At 48.1% G+C, this 23,153-nt stretch overlaps 1 protein-coding gene across 2 annotated transcripts in view; it reads left to right on the top strand.

Annotated features, from left to right (window-relative positions):
* The first annotated feature begins 892 nt into the window (after window positions 1–892).
* MSH6 (mutS homolog 6) overlaps window positions 893–23,153 on the top strand; it is a 98,364-nt gene continuing 76,103 nt past the window's right edge. The window contains exon 1 of one of the 2 annotated variants that reach the window (XM_060309594.2): window positions 893–953. Coding sequence is in view for 1 of the 2 variants with exons in the window: in XM_060309593.1 (XP_060165576.1) it covers window positions 912–919 (8 nt within the window). In the remaining variant the exon portion in view is untranslated. The remainder of the gene's footprint in view (window positions 954–23,153) is intronic. The other variant, XM_060309593.1, reaches the window with a different exon arrangement.

The raw sequence follows: 23,153 nt of genomic DNA, 5'->3' as shown, positions 1-23,153 counted from the left end.
GGGCCCAGCAAACATTTGTTTACCAAACACTTGCTTTTCCTCTTTATGTCAGTTGCCTTCCTCCCCTTTGAGGTTTCAAATCACTACCCCCAACATCCTCTTTTGTCTTTAGCTGAAGATGGTATTTGAGGTGAGGTTTTCAGCAAGTTACTTAGTTTTCCTGGGTCTCTCCCATGTATGCGTGTTATTAAACTTTTGTTTGATTTTTCTCCTGTTAATCTGTCTCGTATCAAGTTAATTCTTAGACTAGCCAGAACTTCTAAGGGTAGAGGAAACTGTCTTCCTCCCCAACGGTTTCAAAGGTAAATGAAAATCAGACCTGCCTGGAAGTACGTGCAGTCTAGTGAGGAAAGACAGACAGACACTCGGCAGTAAAAGACGTCCTCACAAGATGACAGGGAGAATAGGGACCCTCTCCAGCATCGGCTGTGCAGCCTAGACCCCAGCCTAGATCAGCAGCCTAGACCCCAGACAAATCACTAGGGACCCTGGAGTAGAGCCCGGGGGGGTCCCAGCGTGCAGCCAGGGTGGAGTACCTCTCCTGGGGAGCAGGGCACTGGAGGACAGGAGACAGACCTCCCAGAGGGTGGGGAAATGGTACCTAAGGGAAGACAGACTTAGCTCCACCTCCTACCTAGGTGTCTGGGCTTTTACGGTATAAATTGGAATAAAGAAGAAGTGGACACTTGAAGAGTGGCTGGATGTGGTTTATATTGGAAAGGGCAGGAAGTAAGCTGGTTGAGAGCGTGAAGGAGCAGGGCTGAGCCACGGTGGACAGTGTCATCAAGCCGTCCTCTCTGGTATTATTATAATCTGCCTTTGGTATCTTATCAGATGACTGTAGTAAAGATTTATACTGTCTTTCAGTTACATTGGATGCCAGACTGAGGATTCCTTCAGTGCTGAGACTGATGTCAAGGTGAGCAGAAGCCAGCTGATCCCGGAGGTTGCAGGTGGGTGGAGCCTGCGTACACGGCAATGTGGCGGGGGGGCAGGTGGGGAACTGTGGAGTAAAGGCAAAGCGGTGGGCAAGCACTTTGTGTTCAGGGCTGCGAAAGAGCAATGTGGCCCAAGGTGCCAGTTTGTGGTGGTGAGGAGGGGGAGGGGAGGGTGGAGGTTACCTTCTGGAGCTGTTTCAGTGCCAGGCTAAGGGATGTCTACTTAGCTTTTAAGCATGAGGCGACACTGCACGTGGAGGCACATGATGTCATCAGTGTGGCAGAAGGTTCTTCAGGTCTGTGTGCCTCCTTCCCTCCCTCCTTTCATTGCTTCTTTCCACCGAGAATGAAACCGCCCTTCTCCTCAGATGGGACTTGAACCCAGGGGATGGGACCCAAACCCACTGTCTTTTTAATTAAAACCGCTCACCTGGTCGGAAACTGCAGAACTCATCTCAGCACTTAATAAAGCTCGGGTTCTTTTGTCTCAGCACAGAAGGTATTCAGCGAGAGGCAAAGCCACAGGCAAGACGTGACTTATTAGTACAGGATGCTTTTGAGAGATCCAAGTGGGCAGGCAAGGGAGTGCCACCCTGAGAACTTAGTGGGCTACAGTTTCATAATCAAAGGAACGTGGGGAGGGGGAGAAGACCACCTTCTTCCTCGTTCTTTTACTCTTCCATCATTAACTCCTCCTACACATCGGGAGGGGGAGTTTTTGACCCTATATGGCCCTGTCATGGTACTATGGAAATGAACAAAAAGGTGGTAACATATATTAAAATATGGTAAATCATCTCAGGTTTCAGTATAATGTTATCTTTTCCTTATATTTTTGTTTTTAGTGCATGCAGAGAAGCATGTCCTAGGAATCATTAACTTACTGACCTCATTGGGCAGGATGTGGGTCTCATTCCACCATTGTTTTGTTTTGGGGCATGTCTCACGCTTCTATTGGCGGTTTTGTTGCTAAACAAGCCCGCTCGGTTTAGCTGTTGAGCAAGCCCGCTTTCTGGAGTGATCGTTAACTTCCAGGGGACTCCCATACTTTTTTCTCTACTTACAGTCCCTTAGTGGGATTAACTATTTAATCACCTACTTCGTCTCTTTACCCTGTCCCTGTCAGGAACACCTGTGGGAAATCAGTCTTGACGGAGGTTGCAGGAATCACAGTGAGATCCAGCCCCACCTTCTAGGAGCTCGCCTCTGGCTGGGGAGACCAATAGACAAGAAACATCCTTTAATGTGGTGTAGTGGGTGCACAGAACAAGTTGCCTGGGAGCACAGAGGAGGGATCCCCAAACTCAGCCTGGCTTCTCAGAGCTGGGGTCACTTGAACTGAGTCTTAAAGAATGAGTCATTATTCCAGGCAAAGAAAGGAACAGAAAACACATCTGATGTGGGGAATGGTCATTGTTTGGGGTTGGAACTCTGGAGTATGTGTGTGTATGTGGGGAAGAGGAGGGGGGAGGTGAGCCTAGAAATACAGTGCATGACCAGATGGTAAAGGGCCTTGAATGCCCCACAAAGGACTCTACCCTTACCTTAGAGCCCTGGTAAAGGTTAAACACAGACAGACCTTTTCCCTTTTGCCCCTCACCAACTTCCAAGCTCTTTATCTCCGAATAATCAGCTAAGATTAAAACTGTCCCCCTGAAACTAGCTAGACACAGATGAGCATTACCTGTTCAGCTAATTGATACTTCTACTGTTTACAAACACAAATCTAACTGTAAATCACCCCACCTTTAACTCATAGTTACAACTTGTAATCACCTCACTTGTAACGCCTCCCTATCAAAGTCTAAGGCAAACCACTGAGACACTCTGATCTTCGCATCTGGGGAGCGCTAACTTATTGCAATATCCTGGATAAGCTAATCTCCTTACAGGTCCAGTTTTTGTCTTTGACACCATGATACGCTTGCTTTTTCCAACTTCCTATCCCCTAGAAGTGTCTTCTAGGGGATAGGTGAGAAAACTATTCTTTATTCCTATTTTATGCTTGGGGGAAAAAAAGACACTCTAGGATGTTAAAAGCAACTTTCACAAGATCACAAAACAGGAGTGGACCCGAGTCTAGAGTCTGGGTTTCCTGATTCCTGCGACTTCTAAGGCTGATGTCTGCTTCCAGCTCTGAAATCAGAGCCAGCCCAAGCCAGACTGGTGGCTTCTGCTCTTGAGATCAGGATCGGTCACACTGTGGCAGGGTCCTCTCCTCATTTGCCATAATCCCAGGACTGGACCATGTGTGGTGATCCTAAAGCCCTGGAGCTAAAAGGGCTCTTGAGAGGTGATGTGGTCCAGGCTCCATTTTTCAGAATTGGCAACAGACTCGTGAGGTTTAGTGACTTGTCCAAGGTCACACAGCAAAACGGGTCCTCCATAGAGCAGGGGTGAGTGGTGAGAGTGGGGAAGACACTTCAGGAGGAGATGTGACCTCTGACCTTGCAAGTTACCTCCCGGCACCTGCATCAGCAGCTGGGATACACCCTCCTTTGGGCCATGCCTCAACCCATTCCTCCCAACCAGTTGTCAGGGTTTGGAGGGAAGCTTTCCCTCCAGTTTGATAGTTCAGCCCATTCAAATAAGCTGCCTAGCATCTCCCAGCCCCACAGCTGCAAAGTGGAGTCTGTACATACACTGACCCCTAAACTAGTTGTTGAGGTTTTGAAGGGCCAGAAATGGGTTGTTTCTAGGAAGGGGATCTGTGGTCAGCTGATAAATGGCCCCCAAAGATATCCAAAGATGTCCTCATTCCTGAAATCTGTGAATGTATGACGTTAAATGGCAGAGGGACTTTGCAGGTGTGATTTAAAGATTTTGAGATGGGGAGATTATCCTGGATTATCTGAGTATGCCCTGAATACAATCACAAGTGTGCGTGTAAGAGGAAGGCAGAGGGGGATATGATGATGGAAGAGGTGGAAGAGATGTGATGACAGAACCAAGAGGTCAGAGTAATGCAAGGAAGGGGTCATGAGCCAAGGAGTACAAGTAGCTTCCAGAAGCTGGAAGATGCCAGGAAACAGATTCTCCCCTTGAGCCTCCGGAAGGAACCAAACCTGCTGACACCTTCATTTTAGCCCTAAAAGGATCATCTTGGACTTTCAGCCTCCAGGACTGTAAGAGGCTAACCCACCTCCGCCACTGCCTCGCGATTGTAAACTCTGCCCCTCCCCCAAGAATGCAGAGAAAGCCTGGGCAGGGTGACCCCAGTTCACACTTGGGCTCACACCGTCCTTTCTGTGTCCTGAGACCTCTCCCCAACCAGGCTGGGACTCCTGGAGTGTGGAGTGGCGCAATATATGCTTTGCTAAATAATACTATACCCCACATTTGTAGAGGACGCTACTTTCTCTGTGTACTTTCCCAGGTACAATCTAATTTTTTTTTTTTTTTGGTTGCATTGGGTCTTGATTGCCGTGCCTGGGCTTTCTCTAGTTGCGGCGAGCGGGGGCTACTCTTCGTTGCGGTGCGCGGGCTTCTCATTGCGGTGGCTTCTCTTGTTGCAGGGCATGGGCTCTAGGCACGCGGAATTCAGTAGTTGTGGCTCGCAGGCTCTAGAGTGCAGGCTCGGTAGTTGTGGCACACGGGCTTAGCTGCTCTGTGGCATGTGAGATCTTCCCGGACCAGGGCTCGAACCCGTGTCCCCTGCATTGGCAGGTGGATTCTAAACCACTGTGCCACCAGGGAAGTCTCCAGTCTAATTTGATTGACACCATTGTCCCAGAAGGTAGGCAGACATCATTGCCACCATTTAGAGACAAGGAAATTGAGATTCACAGAAGCCACGTGGCTTGCGTGGGTCACACAGCCCATAAGGGGCAGGATTCTGCACTGGAACATGAGATTTTTTTCTTTCTATCCCACTGTGCTCCCTCATCGGGTTAAAAGCTTTTAAAAACAGTATCACCACCCCTTCCAAAAAGAGCCCACTCTCTAATTTTCTTCCCATTTTGAAAGCGCAGGCCCCATTTGCGGACAACCTTGAGCTGGAAATAGCACAGTATCAGAATGATGTATTGGGATGATTTCCTCAGGCTTCAGGGTGGGTTCCTGGGATTCAGGATTCGCAGTAACCACTAATCTTGAGCTCGTCCTTCCTGAAAAGGACTCTGGTAAGGATAATTGGTGCACATTCATCACCAAGGCCACTTTTATATAAATGCAGAGCCTGAAGGCCCAGCTCTCACTATTCTGATGAACACTGCTCCTTGCAAAGAAAGAAAAACGGCCTTTGATTAGCTTCTGCCCCAGCTCGGAGAGAGGCCAGTCCAATCAAAAACCACTTCGGCTAAGGGAGAAATGGATGTCACAGAGCAGTGGTCTCCCGATCCCAATTGACTTTTCCTTTTCAATTTCTCTTTCATTTAATAACCTCTTCTTCTGAAATGACTGATGTCACTGTCCTGCATCCAGGGGCTTTCTCAGCTCAAGTATCCAAGGCGTAGAGCGAAGAGCAACTTTCCGTCTATCACAAGGCATGCCGTACCTTCCCACAAAACCTGAATTGAGCACTTCCTGGGTACCCACGGCATGCTTCAAGCCTATCTTGATGCCCAGGGAAGCCAAGACAAGGTCCCTGCCCTCGAGGAACTCACAGGCCTGGGGAAGAAGGGGGAGCGAACACACAAGAAGAAATACAAGAAAAGCAAATGTCTGGGCCTCCAGTGCGCTCCATGTGTCAGGCCCCAGGGAAATAGCAGTAAATGGACAGATAAAAATTCCTGCATCCTGGACGGAAGAGAGACATAAGTAAACTATAGAGTCAGTTAGAAGGCAGTGAGCGTCATTGTGAGGGGGCTAGGGGGCAGATCAAGCAGTGGGCAGGGTAAGGAAGGGTTGTAATTTTAAAGGGGATGCTTGAGTCAAGGTCAAAGGGAGGTGAGGGAGCAAGCCCTGAAGATACCTGGGGAAGATGTTCTGGGAAAAGGGAACGGAGGAATGGAAGGATCTGAGCCAAGGGCAGGTGTGGAATTTCTGAGAAACAGCAAGTTTAGAAAGTGGGCACTTTCTTGGCCAGGGGTTGTGAGACGGGAAGGGCCCTTTTTAAAAGGAGTTACTCTAGGCAGCAGTATAGGTAAGCCTCTCTGAGCCTCCATTTCAGTTCTCTGTTCCGTTCCAGTGAGGCTGGAAGTTTGCTGGGGGAGGAGCGTGGGAGGTGGTAGGTCACAGAGGTGAGGAGGAGGGGCAAATCACCTGGGGGTCTTAGCAGCCGTTTTGCTCTTCAAGGGACACCAGTGAAAGGTTAGGCGCAGGGGAGAAATGTGATCACATGTTGGTTCTAAAGGGATTACTCTGTATTAAGAATAGTCTGGACTATCCTAAGGGTAGAAGCAGGGGGAGAAGTTAGTATTGATACATAGAGTTGATAAGTAGATGCGTAATGTTTCTAGTTTCCAAAGTGGTTGTGTATTTTGCATTCCCACCAGCAACGTATGAGAGTTCACTTGTCAACACTTGGTGTTATCAGTCTTTAGTTTTAGCCATTTGAGTGTGTGTATAGTAGTTATCTCGTGATTTTAATTATTTTTCCTGGATGACTAATGACGTTGAGCATCTTTTCATGTGTTTGCAGTAGAGAGTTGCTGGGGGTTTGGAGCAGGGTGGTGGCTGCAGGGATGACGAGAAGGGTCTGAGTCTGGATACAAGAGATCTGGAAAGAGGAGTGGGGTGATGTACTTCAGATGGGAGAGCCAAGCGGCTCTAGAGCTGGCATCCTTCCTGAGTCCTGTAGGAGAAGGAACCACATCCAGACAAATTATATCTCTGCTAGAATTTTTGTCCCCAATATCCCTCTTCCCCTTCTTCTGAAGTGACAGAGCCCTGATTTTGGCTGGGCACATGGCTATCCAGAATGTACTTCCCAGCCTCCCTTGCAGCTAGGAGAGGCCAGGTGACTAAGTTTTGGTCAATAAGATGTGAACAAAGGAGTTGAGGGCAGCTTCCAGAGCCTTCTTTAAAGGACAGCTGGCACGTACTCTTCCCTTAATGTCCTCTCCCTCCGGCCTTTTGCCTTGAACATGAAAAACACTATAGGCTCTACCTTCAAGATGGTAGATTCCAGAACTAAAAGGACCCTGAGCCCCGGGCACCATGGAGTGCTCTGGCAGCCCTAGACCACCACCTACTGACTTCTTGAATGAGAGAGAGGGAAAAATACATTTCTAGTTGGTTTCAACCATCTTTATTTTATTGTTGGTGATGCTCTCAGAGAACCTAATCTAAACTAATATGACAGGCAACCAACAGTGCCTGTTGTCAAGAGCTTCTTGGAGGAAGGGGTACATACACTTAGCCTCCAGATGGGTAGGATTTAGAGAATCAGTGGCCAAGGTGGTGAGCACTCTAGCCTGAGGCAGGATGAGAAGTGAGCCTGGCTTGGGGGTGAGACTACAGAGGAGAATCTGCACTGTGTTAAATGGCCCCTGCAGAAAGGCTACCCCTGTGTTTAACTTAAATGTATCACGTTGCAGTTTAAACCCCCTTCCCTTATTCACAGGGAATAAGCCTGGCTTCACTGTTGGAAAGCTGAGCCTCTGTGTACCCTTAGACGTGATTAAATGCCACCCTACCTCTCCACACAGCCAGCCAGCCAGGCTGAGCTCAGTCCTAACCTTCCTCAGTCCTAACCATTTGGTTCTCTAATACGTTATTTTCATCCCCAAAGTCCAGCTCCCAGACCAGACAGAGTGAGCTGGCCAGGGCAGGAAGCCCATCTCCTCCCTCAGCATCCTCCCGGGCCTGGCCTGCTGGGCTCTCGTGGTAGAATAGCTCTGTCCTTCTCCAGGCCACCTCCCAGACTCTCCCTGTCAATCTGCACCAGAGGAGCCGGGCACCAAGCACGGGACCCTCTGGCAGCTGAGCCAGGCTGAATGTGTGGCAGAGCTGCCCGGCGGGGGCCTCCTGTCTTCTCGTTCCTGCCTCCCAGAAGCCTCCCTGATGTCAATTATCTGAGATGCAGGACCACCCACCACCAGAACGCCCAATCCCAGAGCCCAGAGAACATCTTTGTTTCTCAGACACCCAGCTCCTGAGGCCAGATGCTGAGGGTTTTCTGCACCCAGACGTGCAAAACAAAAAAGTGTTCTTATTTGCGTGTGGACTCCATCAGAGAGCTGTGCCGGCATTGCACCGGGAAGAGCGGGACAGCTTTTCTCTCGAGGTCGATCGAGGTGCCTTGGACCCTGGTCAAGGACGCCTGGGTGCTGGTTCTGTTCACTGTGGAGACAGTGGGAGGCAGACAGGGAGGAAGGAAGGAGGCGGAAACAAGAGGCACTGCCCTCCGCCCGGGATCCGTGGGTTCCTGTGATGAGTGTGGTTCCTTTCTTCCACCAAGGATGCCTCTAGAAGGCAAATTGGATTCTTTTCTAATAATCAAAGTTTGATTACTCAGAAGTCAGTCTAGCCTCCTCTCCAAGCTTCTGGTGAGTATGAGATGAGCGAGAGAGTTACACAGATGATACGAGTCCAGCTGAAAATGAAGAAACTGGGGCTTTAGGTAGCAGTACAGCCTCGTCTCAGAGACTTTGAAGCTTTTGCTTGGGCTTTGTGAAATACTGTCAGTAACCCATCACACCCCCTACCCCCATTCCCTCCCTGACTCGTGCTCAGGGCCCAGCTTGAGAACCGTCGCCAAGTCCAAGAAATGCCTCTGGGACGGCAGCTCTTCGAGCACGTGTTTCAGGGCCTCACTTGGGGGTATCCTAGGGTCCCCCAACCATCTGCAGTTGCATCAGGGTGAGTCCTGATCTGGGGCTTCCCATTCCTAGAAATTCCAGCGAAGTTCTTCGTATGCCCAGAGATGCTGATTGCGGGAAAAGTATGTGTATGTGCAGCGGAGGGTGGGGGGAGGAGCTTGGGTTTTTTGAGGAAGCTAATTTTATGACTAATTAAATCTGAGACGATGTGGAGAATCCTAGCACTGATTTGCAACACTCCTCACGATGCTCTTCACACCTTCAGTTTACCCAAAGGGCAGGTTTTTTTTTTTGCGGTACGCGGGCCGCTCACTGCTGTGGCCTCTCCTGTTGCGGAGCACAGGCTCCGGACGCGCAGGCTCAGCGGCCATGGCTCACGGGCCCAGCTGCTCCGCGGCATGTGGGATCCTCCCGGACCGGGGCACAATCCCATGTCCCCTGCATCGGCAGGCGGACTCTCAACCACTGCGCCACCAGGGAAGCCCCTAAAGGGCTGTTTTTATAGGAGGAGGAGCAAGACAGGCATCTCAAGATTTTCTCCTCCAGTGAGAGGGACTAAGGATGCTTGGGTTTCAAGTCCCTGCCTCTCCCTTACTTACTGTGTGACCTTGGGCACATTACTCAACCTCTCAGAGCCTCATTTCCTTACCTGAAAAACAGTGTTGTTGTGAAAATCAAACGAAAAATTCACGCCATGCGTTTAATGTCTCTGACATATAGTAGATGCTCAAGCCACGGCGGCTGTTGCTGCCTTGTTCATTACACATAATATTCTTTGCCTTTATTGCATCCTCCCACCCGCATCTCCTCCTGAGACGTTGACTTGTGACTCCTGGGTCTGGCCAGGAACTTCCTCAACGTGGAGACAGCACCTTCCCCACTGGAGCGGGGGCTCCTGGAGGGCCACGGGGATGTCCTCTCCTTCCTCTGGGCCACCCATCCCCCTTCCTCCCACTCCAGGCCCGGTGCCAGTCTCAGCTTGATGATGAAAGGTCCAGGAGATGCCACCATTAGAGAAGAAAGAAAATTTGTCTCTTTACCCTTCTGAGTTCTTGGCTAAGACCCTTGTAATAAAAGACAGATTAACCAGAGAGAAACAAACAGAAGTTTATGAACATGTATGCCTCGTGTGTACATGGACGGTACCCAGGCCCCCCAAGATGGCTTGGTATTCAGGATTAAATACCACCTTACTAGGGAAAGGGGAGAGGGGATGTAGGCCTCTTAGAGGAGAGTAAATTTTTAGGGAAGATGAATGGGCCCCCGGAAGAGTAAATGGGAGGTATGATAATCTGCGACAAAGTTTGTCTGGGTGTGTTCTTAACGTCTAGTTTCCTCTCCTGGGATGGTTGATGAAATTCCCTGGACGGGGATTTATGACAATTGAGTTCTTTCTGGAGGATCTGTCTTTAGGTAGATAAGGGGAGTTCAGAGAAAACCTCTCCCTGCCTTTGCTGGTCTTCAAGTGCCTACAGCTCGAAATAACCAATACACCAAAACAGCATGTTTAAGGTAGCACATTCTGCTACCCTTCACCACAGTGTCATAAGGATTATTTTGAGCTGAAGACATTTGAGAATTAACTGCTTCTGGAAGAAGCTTTTTTCTGAACTTCCTTTATCTCCCTAAAAGTATAGTCTCCCCAAAGAATCCCACCATCCTAAATTCCCTCCCCAGGAGTTTCCCAATAGGGAAGACCGACTTATGACTCAAGAAGTCAGCACAGGTCAGCACCTAGATAAGAAGTCACGTAAATAGACGTTGTCATAAAACTATCATATCTCCCATCTATTCTCCTGAGGGCCCATTTGCTTTTCGTAGAAGTTCATTTGCTCTCCCAGAAGTGCCCCTATGCCCCTCCCCATCCCCTATTAAGATGGTGTGTTAAGCTCCAGATTCTACCTACTTCTTGAGTCACACTTTTCTATGAACTCCCTTAGACCGGTGAGTAAAACTCTGTTTCCTTTTGCTAATCTATCTTTTGTCCATTTAACTTACAGGACCCCAATACTGAACTTAAGAGGGTAGAGGAAGATTTTTTCCTCTCTAACCATGAGGACTCACTGACTGACCTACTGCCCAGTATCTTATCTAAAGGGCATTGTAGCTGTGAGGTTTTCCTCTAGGAATCTTAAGACCGTTGGCGAGTTGAGGAAGGCCAATGCAGTTCCAACTGAGAGAAGTCCCCCAGGGACAGGGCAATGGGTGGCAAGACCTTAGTGAGGGCATCACTTTCCCATTCGGTGCTTGATTTCCTAGACTCAGAAATTCATTGCTTGTTCACCCAGAAGTGATCAGTTTCCACAGAAGTTTCACAGTAGCCAAGCCCACAAAGATCAATGGATAAGAGGAGCACAGGGAAAACCCAGTGGTCCCCAGAGGTTCCTTGGTTAGTGTTGGACCATGTTTGATGATCCTAATGGCTGGGATCAGCTGATAGCCCAATAAAAGGCCATGACATTACACAGCCCCAGGGGACGCCATTCCCATAGAGTACGCAAAGGGAGCCCTCCTCCTCCCAAGTTGTGCAATGCCTCCATTCCTGGACCAGTCTAGGAGATGTGTCTGTTACAATTGTGAATTTCTGGGCACCAATTCAGATCTAAGAATTGACCATCTCTGGCATTGGGCCCAGGTTATCTACAGGTTTAATTAAGTCCCCAGGTGATTCTTGTAAGGCTCAGGGAAGTCTAAGGACCTCAGCTGCAGGGACACACTTGCAGGAAACATGCAGCCAGTGATTGCTTTTGCAGTTCACTCTTTACACACAGCCCTTCCGACCTGTGGATTCCTTCTTTTGATACGTTAATTCTTTCAATTAGGGCATTTGGGGGAAACAGGGAGCTATTTGATCTCTATAATACTTTGTATAACTGTTCTGATAAATATTTTATAGTTTAGCTTCAGAGGTCAATTTGATTTAGCTATATCTGGTGAAGACATTCAATTTTTTTTTATCCTTTTAGCTAGAAAGGCTGCCATTGTAAAGCTGCCCTGTGCTCCTCTGTCGGTCACCTCCTGCAGACCCCCACTGCGCCCTGTGCTCAAGCAGACGTAGTGTGGTTGGTGCCCTTTGTTCTCGGTGAAAGGTGTATGCCGGTGTGTTTTGGGTTTTGTCATTTTTGTTTTGCAAGACAAGAGTTTGTGCTGCCCTGTGCTTAGAGCTCTAAATCTGACTGCTGGTGAGGATGGAGCGAGAGCATATTTGCATAGAGAGTCTGGGGAGGGTAGCTGTATGTCTGGGTTTGGGTTGGACAATTCCGTGTGTGCCCAGTATACTGATGATACATAACAGCGCCCCCTTCCGACTCATTTGCCAGTTTGGACAACAAATTATAAGGACACCATTGCAGGAGCCTCTTGGGAAGCAAAGGATCAATATTCTGACCCCTTTCTTTTTGAGGATAAGTTTTCCTTAAAAAGTTCTGTGGCCTGGGGTACCCTGAATGAGATCATAAGATGACACGGGAGGTGGGGGGGGGGCTTCCCTGGTGGCGCAGTGGTTAAGAATCCGCCTGCCAATGCAGGGGACACAGGTTCGAGTCCTAGTCTGGGAAGATCCCACATGCTGCGGGGCAACTAAGCCCGTGCGCCACAACTACGGAGGCTGTGTCCTAGAGCCTGACAGCCACAACTACTGAGCCCATGTGCCACAACTGCTGAAGCCTGTGCACCTAGAGCCTGTGCTCCACAACAAGAGAAGCCACTGAAATGAGAAGCCTGCACACCTCAACAAAGAGTAGCCCCCGCTCGCCACAACTAGAGAAAGCCTGGGCACAGCAACGAAGACCCAACACAGCCAAAAATATATAAATAGATAGATAGATAGATAGATAGATAGATAGATAGATAAATAAATATTTTAAAAAAGGAAGATGACACGGGGGACCCCAGGGAACTCCTTGGAAGGGAATGGGAAGGCTGCATGCAGGTCCAACGCCGGCGTGGAGCGGACCAGTCTGGGTATTACGTGGCCCTGGGGCTGCAAACCTCTCCCAGTACCCCAGCCCCACTGGCTCTGTGTGCCTGTGTGTCCACCCTACGTGCTTCCACTCATTCGTTCATTCGTTCAGGCATGTTTACTGCACCTGTCCTGTGCCAGGCTCTGATCCCGCTGAGGGACACAGCAATGAAAAATAAATACCTTACCTTATTGGAGACTGTTTTCTAGTGAGAGTCGTAGGACATTTTTTAAAGGAGCAAGTAAAATACTGTGTCATACGGTATTAAGTGTGATCGAGGAAAACGAGTCAGAGTAAAGGGGGGCGGGCAGTTATTTTACATTAAGTGGTCAGGGGAGGCCTAAGGGAAGGGAAGCTGCTGGGAGAGTTCCAGGCAGAAGGCGCAGCAGTGCAGGGGCAGGACAGGCTTCTCCGGTCACAGTGTAGCTGGAGACGGGGGATGCGGGGCGGGGCGGGGCGGGGCGGGCCTTGTAAGCAGTCGGAGAGGAAGGCAGGAAGGTAATGAAATGCTCCTTTTTATACTGTCAGGGAGGAAAAATATGTTTTTCCTCTATCCTTTGAAGTTTTTGGCTGGAGCCCCTGTAATAAAAGACAGATTGAGAGAAGCATACACATTTATCTAATGTAAGTTCTGCATGACTCAGGAGCCCTTCTTAAGGAAATGAGAAACTGAAGAAGCAGTTAAGCCTGAGTGTTTTAATGCTGGGTTTGGTGAAGAGTACAAAGTCGTGAGAAAACGTCGTGGGACTGATGGGGTTTAGGACACACTCCCCCGAAATGCGGCACCTTTGGCATATTACATATCTTAACCTCAAGGAGTTTGAGAAATAGCAGAAGCAAGAAGGTCACTCTGACACCCACCCCTTCGCCCTTCTTCCCTGAGAACAGCAAAAGGTACATGTGAAAGGTACCCTCCCCGTACCAGCAGGAAGGGAGGCATCCTTATCACCAGAGTCAGGGAATTTAGGGCTTAGAAGGCGATATAAATGAACCTTGTTTCTTCTTCACCATTAACTGCCTCCAATCCAAGCCCTTTGGTCAATTCTTTACAAATGTATTGTTTCCTGTCTAAAAGGTATGAACGCTGTCTGCTCTGGTCACTTCTTTGAGTCTCGTATCTTTGTGGGGCTCTCCTACGTACACACCTAATTAACTTTGTTTTTCTCCTGTTAATCTGTCTTTTTGTTATAAGAGGGTCTCAGCCGAGAGCTTAGGAAGGTAGAGGGAAAATTACTGCTCCTCCCTCACAGGACAAAGCAGGTATAAGCTCAGGGTAGTAACTGGGGGAAACTCAACAGGGCTTGTTCATTAGGATCTAGTTACCTTAGGTCTGTGAGTTTGGGACAGTTAGGGAAGCTCTCATAGACACCAGACAGCTGTGTTCTAGATGAGCGAGGCATATCAGACATGTTTACTCTTTAGGAGACAGAAGCCTACTCCGAATGGTAAGTGCATGGTGGTTCCCTATAAGGAGAGAGCTGTCAATCTCACAGGCATCATGGGACTAGAAAGCATGCAGCCAGGAAATCCTCATGGGGCCCGGAACAGGGAAGGTAGGAACCGTCAGGGAGGGGGAAATATCCCCCTCTGCCCCTCATGAGTTCCTGTGGCTGGACTAATAATAAAATCAACACAAGCCAGATTAACAGGAGGAAAAGAAACACATTTTAATTCATGCGCACAGAGGTCTCATAGAAATAGGACCTAAGAAGTGGCCGAAGCAGGCAGCTTTTATACTTTTTAGACAAAAAAGACAATAACTTTGTAAGGAGTTGACAGGACAAAGACACGTAGGTTTTGGTGCTTAATTGGTGAAGAATCTAAACAGTTGGGGCTTGGGGTAGTAAATTAAAGTTACAAGGTTTGTTTATCCACGTTGTTGGGAGACAGAGGAAATGAAAGGTGCCCACCGAAATAAGAAGGCATCTTGAGACCGAAAAAACGAGGCAGGCAGCACCACATCCTCAGTGGATCAATTTATTATAGGGTCACTTAGAGGGTGGGGTCGGGTGGATGACAGTACAGACGCATTCGCAGCTGCACTCCGCACTGCCGAGGGGCCGTGGGGACAATTTTATAGTTAAGTTAGGGTATGGGGGTACAGGCTTGGAAACAGGACGTGCATTCCTAAGTCAAGATTTATGAATGGGTAACCAACCTCATGAGTACCGGCAATACATCAGCAAAGGTCTTCATTATTGTTTGGGGACAAAAAGAGCATAGAGGCCACATGGTCCTAATCGTTAAACAATATCTATTAACTACAAAGCCCTTGGCACAGAGAAGTGATTTACTGTACAGTCCTGAGCAGAGTCAGCAAAAGGACAGGACGAGCCATCCAGGCCCCAGATAGCGTCAGTTTTGCTAACAGACACACAAGGGCTTCTTGGCCCAATATGTCCTTCTACCTTCAGGTGCAGGGACTGCACCTTTCATATGAGAGAGTTATTTCCTACTTCCAGGGAGACAGAGAGGAGGGTTAGTGCTTTTTGTTTTTCCTTCTTTTTTTGGCTGTGTTGGGTCTTCATTGCTGTGTATGGGCTTTCCCTAGTTGTGGCCAGCAGGGGCTACTCCTCACTGCGGTGCGCAGGCTTCTCATTGCAGTGGCTTCTTTTTGTTGCGGAGCACAGGCTCTAGGTGCGCGGGCTTCAGTAGTTGTGGCACGTGGGCTCAGTAGTTGTGGCTTGTGGGCTCTAGAGCGCAGGCTCAGTAGTTGTAGCACACGGACTTAGTTGCTCTGTGGCATGTGGGATCTTCCCGGACCAGGGCTCGAACCCGTGTTCCCTGCATTGGCAGGCGGATTCTTAACCACTGCGCCACCAGGGAAGTCCCTGTTCTTCTTGTATTGGCTGTTTCTTAAACAACTTTAATGCAGAATAATCAATATGCCACTGAGGCATATTTTGGGGTGGCCTGCCCTGGGCCCCAACAGAACCAAAGCTTTCCCTGTCATCTCCCAGGGAGCCACGGGGACTGGAAGAGCCTGCACCATCCTCCTGCTCTCAGCTTCCCCATGGTTTCTCGGCCCCTCAGTGACCTCACATTGTACGTGACTTTGACTTAACCATAGACTGTGAAGGGGAAAATTCCAAGGAAGAGGCATGTGCTGGGTGATCACCTCGAACTCTTCCTTCTGCAGTGGGAGCCCTTTATCCACAGGCAGATTCTCTGTCTAGGGCAGGTAATCTGGATCAGGTCCTATGCCTGCTCCAGGCTGGCCATCTCTGATGTGTATTTTGAGGGCATTGGGAAACTCACAGATTTTCCACCTCCCTGCTCCAGAAATACTACTATCAGAGCCTCTCTTGTGTTAAGCCGTCTCCAGGCAAGGCCTCGGTGCTGGGGAGGAGCAGGGATAGAAGACAGGACTCAGGCCCAGCTCCCTAGGTACCTATTCCCTGAAGAACTGTAATAAAAGGCAGTTTGTGATAAGTCACAGAAGAGAATCTCACGCTACAAATGTGTTTGTGTAGGGAGGTGAGTTGACAGATGTTCAGGCTGGGGTGAGCGCCATCTGAACTGTAGTCTAAGAGCTGTGACCACTGGGCTGGGAAGGTCAGATAAGTCGAGTTCCTGGAAGAAGTTGAACTAGAGCTCACAGGTCCATGATGGGGCAGACTTGAGTATGCTTAGGAAGAAAGGGGGCCACGAAGAGGGGAAATAATCCCAAAGGTGTTTGTTTTTGTTTTTGCGGTACACGGGCCTCCCACTGCTGTGGCCCCTCCCGTTGCGGAGCACAGGCTCCGGACGCGCAGGCTCAGCGGCCATGGCTCATGGGCCCAGCCGCTCCGCAGCATGTGGGGTTTTCCCAGACCAGGGCACAAACCCATGTCCTCTGCATTGGCAGGCGGACTCTCAACCACTGCGCCACCAGGGAAGCCCCCCAAAGGTGTTTAAGACCCAGCTTCAAAACTTCGAGTCTTCCCAGGGACTCAAAATAAGATTTAAAGAATTAAAAACAAGATACATTCAAATATAAAATGGACATGTACTAAAGATTTTATTCTTTAATTAATGAGGGAAGAAGTAAGATGGTAAGGCTGATTAAAAGAACATTGTAGGGGTCTGGGTGAGTGAGTTAGAGAGAGGAGAGGGAAATAGGTGTAAAAGGGCAAGGTGAGGGATTCTTATGGTGATGGAATCGTTCTGCATCTTGACCATGTCAGCATCAGTATCCTGATTTGTGACAGGGTACTATAGTTTTGCAAGAAGAAGAGAGAAAATTTTTCCTCTCTCCCTCTTAGGTTCAATCCTTGGGGCCTGTGAGTTAAACTCACAAACGACAGATTAGGAAGAAAAAAGACATGTTTATTCATGTATGTATGTGGGAGTTCACAGAAAAATGTGACTCAAAGTGGCAGTTAGAATTTGGGGCTTATGTACCATCTTAATAGGCAAGAGTATGGGGAGAAAGGGTAGTGATGGGAAAATAAATGACTTTTAGGAAAGATAAATAGGCCCTCAAGAGAAGAGATGGGAGATATGATAGTTTTGTGACAATGTGTGTTTAGGTGATTTCTTATCCTGGTGATATCTGGTGATAGGAACCAATCTTCCCTGGTCATAAAACTTACAGAGGAGGGGATTTATGACCATTGAATTCTTTTGAGGGACTCGGCTTTTAGGCAAATAAGGGGAGTTCAGAGGGAAAAAAAACCTCTTCACAGTGATATTTTCTGGATCCCTTCACAGACATCCTCTTGAACCTGTTTACAGTTAAATATAGTCAGCCCTCTGTATCTGAGTGTTCCACATCCACAGATTCAACAAACCACAGACCAAAATATTTGGAAAAAAAATTCCAGAAAGTTCCAAAAGGCAAGACTCGAATTTGCCACTCACTGGCAGCTATTTCCATAGCATTTACATTGTACTAGGTATTATAAGTAATCTGGAGATGATTTAAAGAATATGGGAGGATATGCATAAGTTATATGCAAATACTACACCATTTTATATAAAGAAATTGAGCATCTGAGGATTTTGGTATCCTTGGGGGTCCTGGAACCAGTCTCCCACCAATACAGAGGGACGACTGTATCTACACCCAGTATATACACACACACTTGGATTCCCTGTAATTCCAGCCTCCAGGACTGCCCACCTCCTCTCTTTGCCTAGTTATTATAGGGCTACCCATGGCCACCAAGATGTCCAACACTCCCCTCCCACCTCATTCACCCAACCCCTGGGTTCTCACCCTATTATCTTCACTCACAGGTAACGCTCCTCATCTGAGGTTTATCTGGGGGGGGCTGGAGACCAGTAGTCCTTCTCACCAAAGACACCTTGGGTGCTCAAGAAAGAAAAACAAACATTTTCATCTTCACTTTGTCTCTCAAAAAGAAGGTAACACCAAGCCAGCAAGATATCATGCATTGCTCAGCTTCCACAGGGAAGATCATCTACACAAAAATCATTCCCTCATTCTGCCCCCTCCCTCCCACCCTCCCCCCTCCACGATGTTTTCAGGAAAACCCGATGAGCTCTCTGTCTTGCCCCACAGGACCCTGGCATCCTCTTCCCTTCTTCCCAGACTTGCCCATGCACGGTTGACTCTACCAGACATCCATGTCCATGCCGGCACCTTAGCCTCTGGGGCAGAGCAACAAAGGGCTAGTCTTGAAATCGAAGAGAATCTGTTAGAGATACAATGTGTGCAGTAACCACTGCCTCTATTTTCATTAGAACACTCTTAATCAGGAGTGAGGACGCTGTCCCTGTGGACAGCTTTTCTGAATAAGCATACCGTCTCCATCTTGTTTCTGAGATTAAAACTGCCTTTTTATTGGAAAAAGGGTGATTCCAGGAAAGGCTTTCTTCCTCCAGCACCACTGATACCCAAAAGGTCCCAGTTACCCCACATCTGACTCCCCTAGACTTTGGAAGGAGGAGAGGGCTCAAGGGAAGGAAAAGTGGACAGTTGGGCGGGGGGGAATATGATAGGTCACATGGTATGAACTAAGTATAGTAACTGCGGGAAACTTAGCGAGCCCTGTGTGTTAGGATTCTTCTCAGCAACGCTTTGTCTTTGGTGATAAGGATGCTCCTTTACTGCAGTACAGGGAGTGCACCCTCACCTGAGTGTTTATGATCTGTTTCAGGGCAGAAGGGTGCTTGCGCTATTTCCTTCAACTCCTTCAGCTTAAAATATCCAACGTGCCAGGGTGTCATATTTTAGGATAGCATGTCCTGTTCTGTTTTTGTTTTCTCATTAAACTTTGTTTTGATGGACTCAAAATTCTGTGACAGATTTTTGGTCAAGTTATTTCCATTAAAAAGTACTGATATTAAAACTAATAACTTAAAACTGCAACACACACCCCCCCAGAAAAATGACCCACAAAACATTCTCCTTTCCTTCTGAAGTTTCTAGAAAACACTGTTATCATAACCAGTCTTTTACTATTAAACTTTAATGGCAATTGAGACAAACACTTTTGAGACCTTTCTTCCACCACTGATTAAGGCTGGGACAGCAGGTTTGGGGATAGTATTAATTTAGCCTTCTGAGCTTTCTGGGCAGGCTTGGGGATAGGTTCAGAGGGGGACACATATGAAACTTATCAATTTGAACACTTTAAACAGATGCAGATTATTGTATGTCAGTTTTACCTGAGCAGAGCTCAGGTAAAAAAGGGAGGTTTGTTGCTTTTTTTTTATAAAAAGAAGGGTGTTTGTGGGGGAATTCCCTGGCAGTCCAGTCGTTAGGACTCTGTGCTTCCAGGGGAGCTAAGATCCTGCATGCTGCGTGGGCACAGCCAAAACAAAAGGGCGGGCAGGTTGTGTTCATTAGCCACCCTCACAGGAGCCAACCACTTTGATTATACCCTTTTAAATATTGTTCCTCAACCCCCATTATAGCTTTCTTACCTTTTGTGTTAAATATTTTTACTTTTATGAATATAGTAGACGGTATACATTTTCTCTTTCCATTTTTATTTGACATAATAAAATTTGCCAAATTTACTGAGAAAGTATAATTTTCTTTTTTTTAAAAATAAATTCATTTATATATTTTTGGCTGCATTGGGTCTTTGTTGCTGCACGCAGGCTTGTTGCGGTGCGCAGGCTTCTCATTGCGGTGGCTTCTCTTGTTGCGGAGCACAGGCTCTAAGTGTGCGGGCTTCAGTAGTTGTGGCGCTCGGGCTCAGTAGTTGTGGCTTATGGGCTCTAGAGCACAGGCTCAGTAGTTGTGGCACACGGGCTTAGTTGCTCCGCGGCATGTGGGATCTTCCCAGACCAGGGATCGAACCCGTGTCCCCTGCATTGGCAGGCAGATTCTTTTATTATTATTATTATTTTTTTTTTTTTTTGCGATACGCGGGCCTCTCACTGTTGCGGCCTCTCCCGTTGCGGAGCACAGGCTCCGGACGCGCAGGCTCAGCGGCCATGGCTCACGGGCCCAGCCGCTCCGCGGCATGTGGGATCTTCCCGGACCGGGGCACGAACCCACGTCCCCTGCATCGGCAGGCGGACTCAACCACTGCGCCACCAGGAAAGCCCCAGCTGAGTGTTTCCAAGAAGCTGCTTTCTAGTCTTCATCTTGAGCTGAAATCTCCAGCCCGACTTTATCGTTCTAAGCTCATACTGGCTTGGACCCCAGTTTAAGGGATTTACTGGCAAAATTCTAGAGAAATGGGATCCCAGAGGCTGGGGATGGGATAAGATTTTGGGAGTTAGTGGGGAAAAGGGTCCAGAAAGGAAGGTGGGATTTGGGGCATTGTAATTCTGTAGAGGTCCAGACTAAAAGTCCAAGACTGCTTAATCAAGATCCTTAGGAGGTCAGGGGAAATGTTTTACTGAAGCAGAAGCATGGAGCTTTCAAAGCAACCAGTTGGGCTTAGGGAATTTAAAAGTAAAGCATTTCATTTGTCCTTCCTAGATAACTGAGGCTAGGGAATAAAAAGTCATAGCAGCCCTTCCTCTGCCTTCAAGATTTTACGGATCCAGGTGGGTGGTACTAATGGTGTAGTCTCCTGGATCAATATTTCATCCCTCTCAGATGGCACAGCTGCAGGTACCTGGGGCCTTCTGAAGATAATGCTTCCATCCATAAGAGTGGCTCACAGTGGGATTTCAGACACTACATCAGGCCAGTGGTACTGATATTACTGGATAGGACAGCGAATAGCCTACCGCTATTTTTACGCTGTCCAATATTTCAGCCGCTCACCACGTGTCTACTGAGCACGGCTAGTGCTAGCGGCTAGTCCAGAATGGGTTGTGCCCTACATGTAAAATACACATCAGATTTTAAAGACTTACTGAGAAAAAAAAGCTTGTTAAATAGCTCATCAATGTTTTTATATTGATCACATGTTGAAATGATATTTTAGATATATTGAGTTTAAAATGTTATTAAGAATAAACTCCCTTGTTTCTTTTTACTTTTTAAAAAGTGTCTACCAGGAAATTTAAAAATATACCTGTGGCTTGTGTCACATGTCTACTGGACAGTGCTGACCTACTCTGTCATTCGCCTTCCCACACAATTCCAGAGAGGCGGCAACTCCCTAGGCTGTCATCACTCCCACCTCTCTTGACAGGAGTTTGCTTTTGAATGGCAACTCCTTTCTTCTGGTGCTCATTCATGGGATAGATGTCTCTTATCCCCAGGTAGTAGTTACTCTATTCACGGTCCCTGAAATCAATGAAGCGGGGCCACCGTACAGGACTGGGGAATTAGGAGACTTGCAATTTAGTCCCAGTGTTGCCACTGTTGGGTAGAAGAGTATGCCACCCCAAAATATGCTACTTCGGCATAAAGATTGTTTGAGCTCAAGGCAATTGAGAAGAAGCAGATACAAGAAAAACTCTGCCCTCCCACTGTTTGCCTAAAACCAGGACATAAATCTGTAGAGATGTCCTCCTCCCTTCTCTACTAGGAAGAATGGAAGTTAATCACGGGGGATGACTCTAGACCTTTATCATCCCAGAGGTGGCACCAGAGGAACTGACATGATAAATTTCACTAACTAGCCCTTATCTTCTATTAGTTCCCACATATATTTACCTTCCCCAAATTTGCCATGCCTAGAAATTCAAAAAGTCTTTTTTTCTCTGTCTTGTCACGCCTCTGTAAATTTATTATTCTTTGGTTAAGATGCAACATAAGCCCGGTTCTAGCCACCCCTTTGAGTTACTCATCACTGAGGTTTCTCTCGAGTGATGTGTTAATAAACTGCTCATTTCCTCTTGTGAATCTATCTTTTGTCAGTCTAATTTACAAAGCCGCAGCCAATGAACCTACTAAGATGGGTAGAGGAAGAGGAGAATATTTCCTCCCTGACATCACTGACTTCCTGTGGGACCAGGGCAACTCCCTTAACCTCCCTGGACCCTCCCTTCCTCACTTTCTGAATGACACAGCCTGAGTGAGATCAACACAAAAATCCCTTCCAGGGCTTCCCTGGTGGCGCAGTGGTTGAGAGTCCGCCTGCCGACGGAGGGGACGCGGGTTCGTGCCCCGGTCCGGGAAGATCCCACGTGCCGCGGAGCGGCTGGGCCCGTGAGCCGTGGCCGCTGAGCCTGGGCGTCCGGAGCCTGTGCTCCGCAACGGGAGAGGCCGCAGCAGTGAGAGGCCCGCGTACCGCAAAAATAGAAAGAAAAAAAAAAAAAATCCCTTCCAGCTCTATCTGCTTGAGGATGTAGGAAGATAAAGGGGCTTTTATTATATTGTTATTGTTATTTGGTGACCTTGTAGCTTTTGTTTAGAAAAGCAACCACAGCAGGTGCGCCAGGCCTGACCCTCTCGCCCTGGTCCAGAATTGTGACTTCTAACCTTGCTGCATTTCATCCAGGAGAAGTATTGATAGTTCCTGCCACCATGTCTTTGTCTACATTATTCCTTCTCTATCAACATTAATTCACCCAGCTTATATTGAGTGCCTCCTATGTGCCAGGTACTGGGACACAAAGATGAGGACACTCGGGTCTGCTTGAGCACTCATCTTTCCATGGGATGTGACCCATTCATCCACAGACAACTGTAATCCAAAGTGGATAATTTAGTGAGTGATCTGCGCTTGGGTAATAGGGCAGAGAAACAAAGCATGGGCTCGGGGGTGGGAAAGTTTCCTGGAGGAAGGACCGCCTGTGCTGGGTCTTGTGGGGTAGGTGGGAATCTGCCAGCTGAAGCGATGTGGGAGAAAGAAGGCATTCCAGGCGGTGGTAACAGCTTGAGCAAACACAGAGAAGCAAGGCGCAGCTTGGCGTGGGATGGAATTACAAATCGGCTAGTCGTTGGAGCTTAAAACTCAGTAGTGGGAGAGGAAGCTGGAGAGGTGGGTGGGAGGCTGCACCCCAGGGCTGCACTAAGAATTCCTTAGGGCATCTAGGTCCCTTTCCTCTTCATTTTCTTGGCTTCCTCCCTTCCGTTTTCCTGGTTTAGGAAAGGTGCTAATTCCTCTTTGGAGCCTCTTTTGGACTCCAGCTTCTGTCCTCCTGCCAAATCCCACCCATACCCCCCTAATGTCATCAGGGGTGATTCACCTGTAGGTTCTGGAATGCTGGCCGCTTCCAAAATGAGCCAGGAAATGAGTTCTGAG

Source organism: Globicephala melas, chromosome 12 (assembly GCF_963455315.2).
Source record: "Globicephala melas chromosome 12, mGloMel1.2, whole genome shotgun sequence".
Lineage (NCBI taxonomy): Eukaryota > Metazoa > Chordata > Mammalia > Artiodactyla > Delphinidae > Globicephala > Globicephala melas.
Note: the sequence above shows the minus strand (reverse complement) of the source record. Positions and strands in the feature narration are given on the sequence as shown.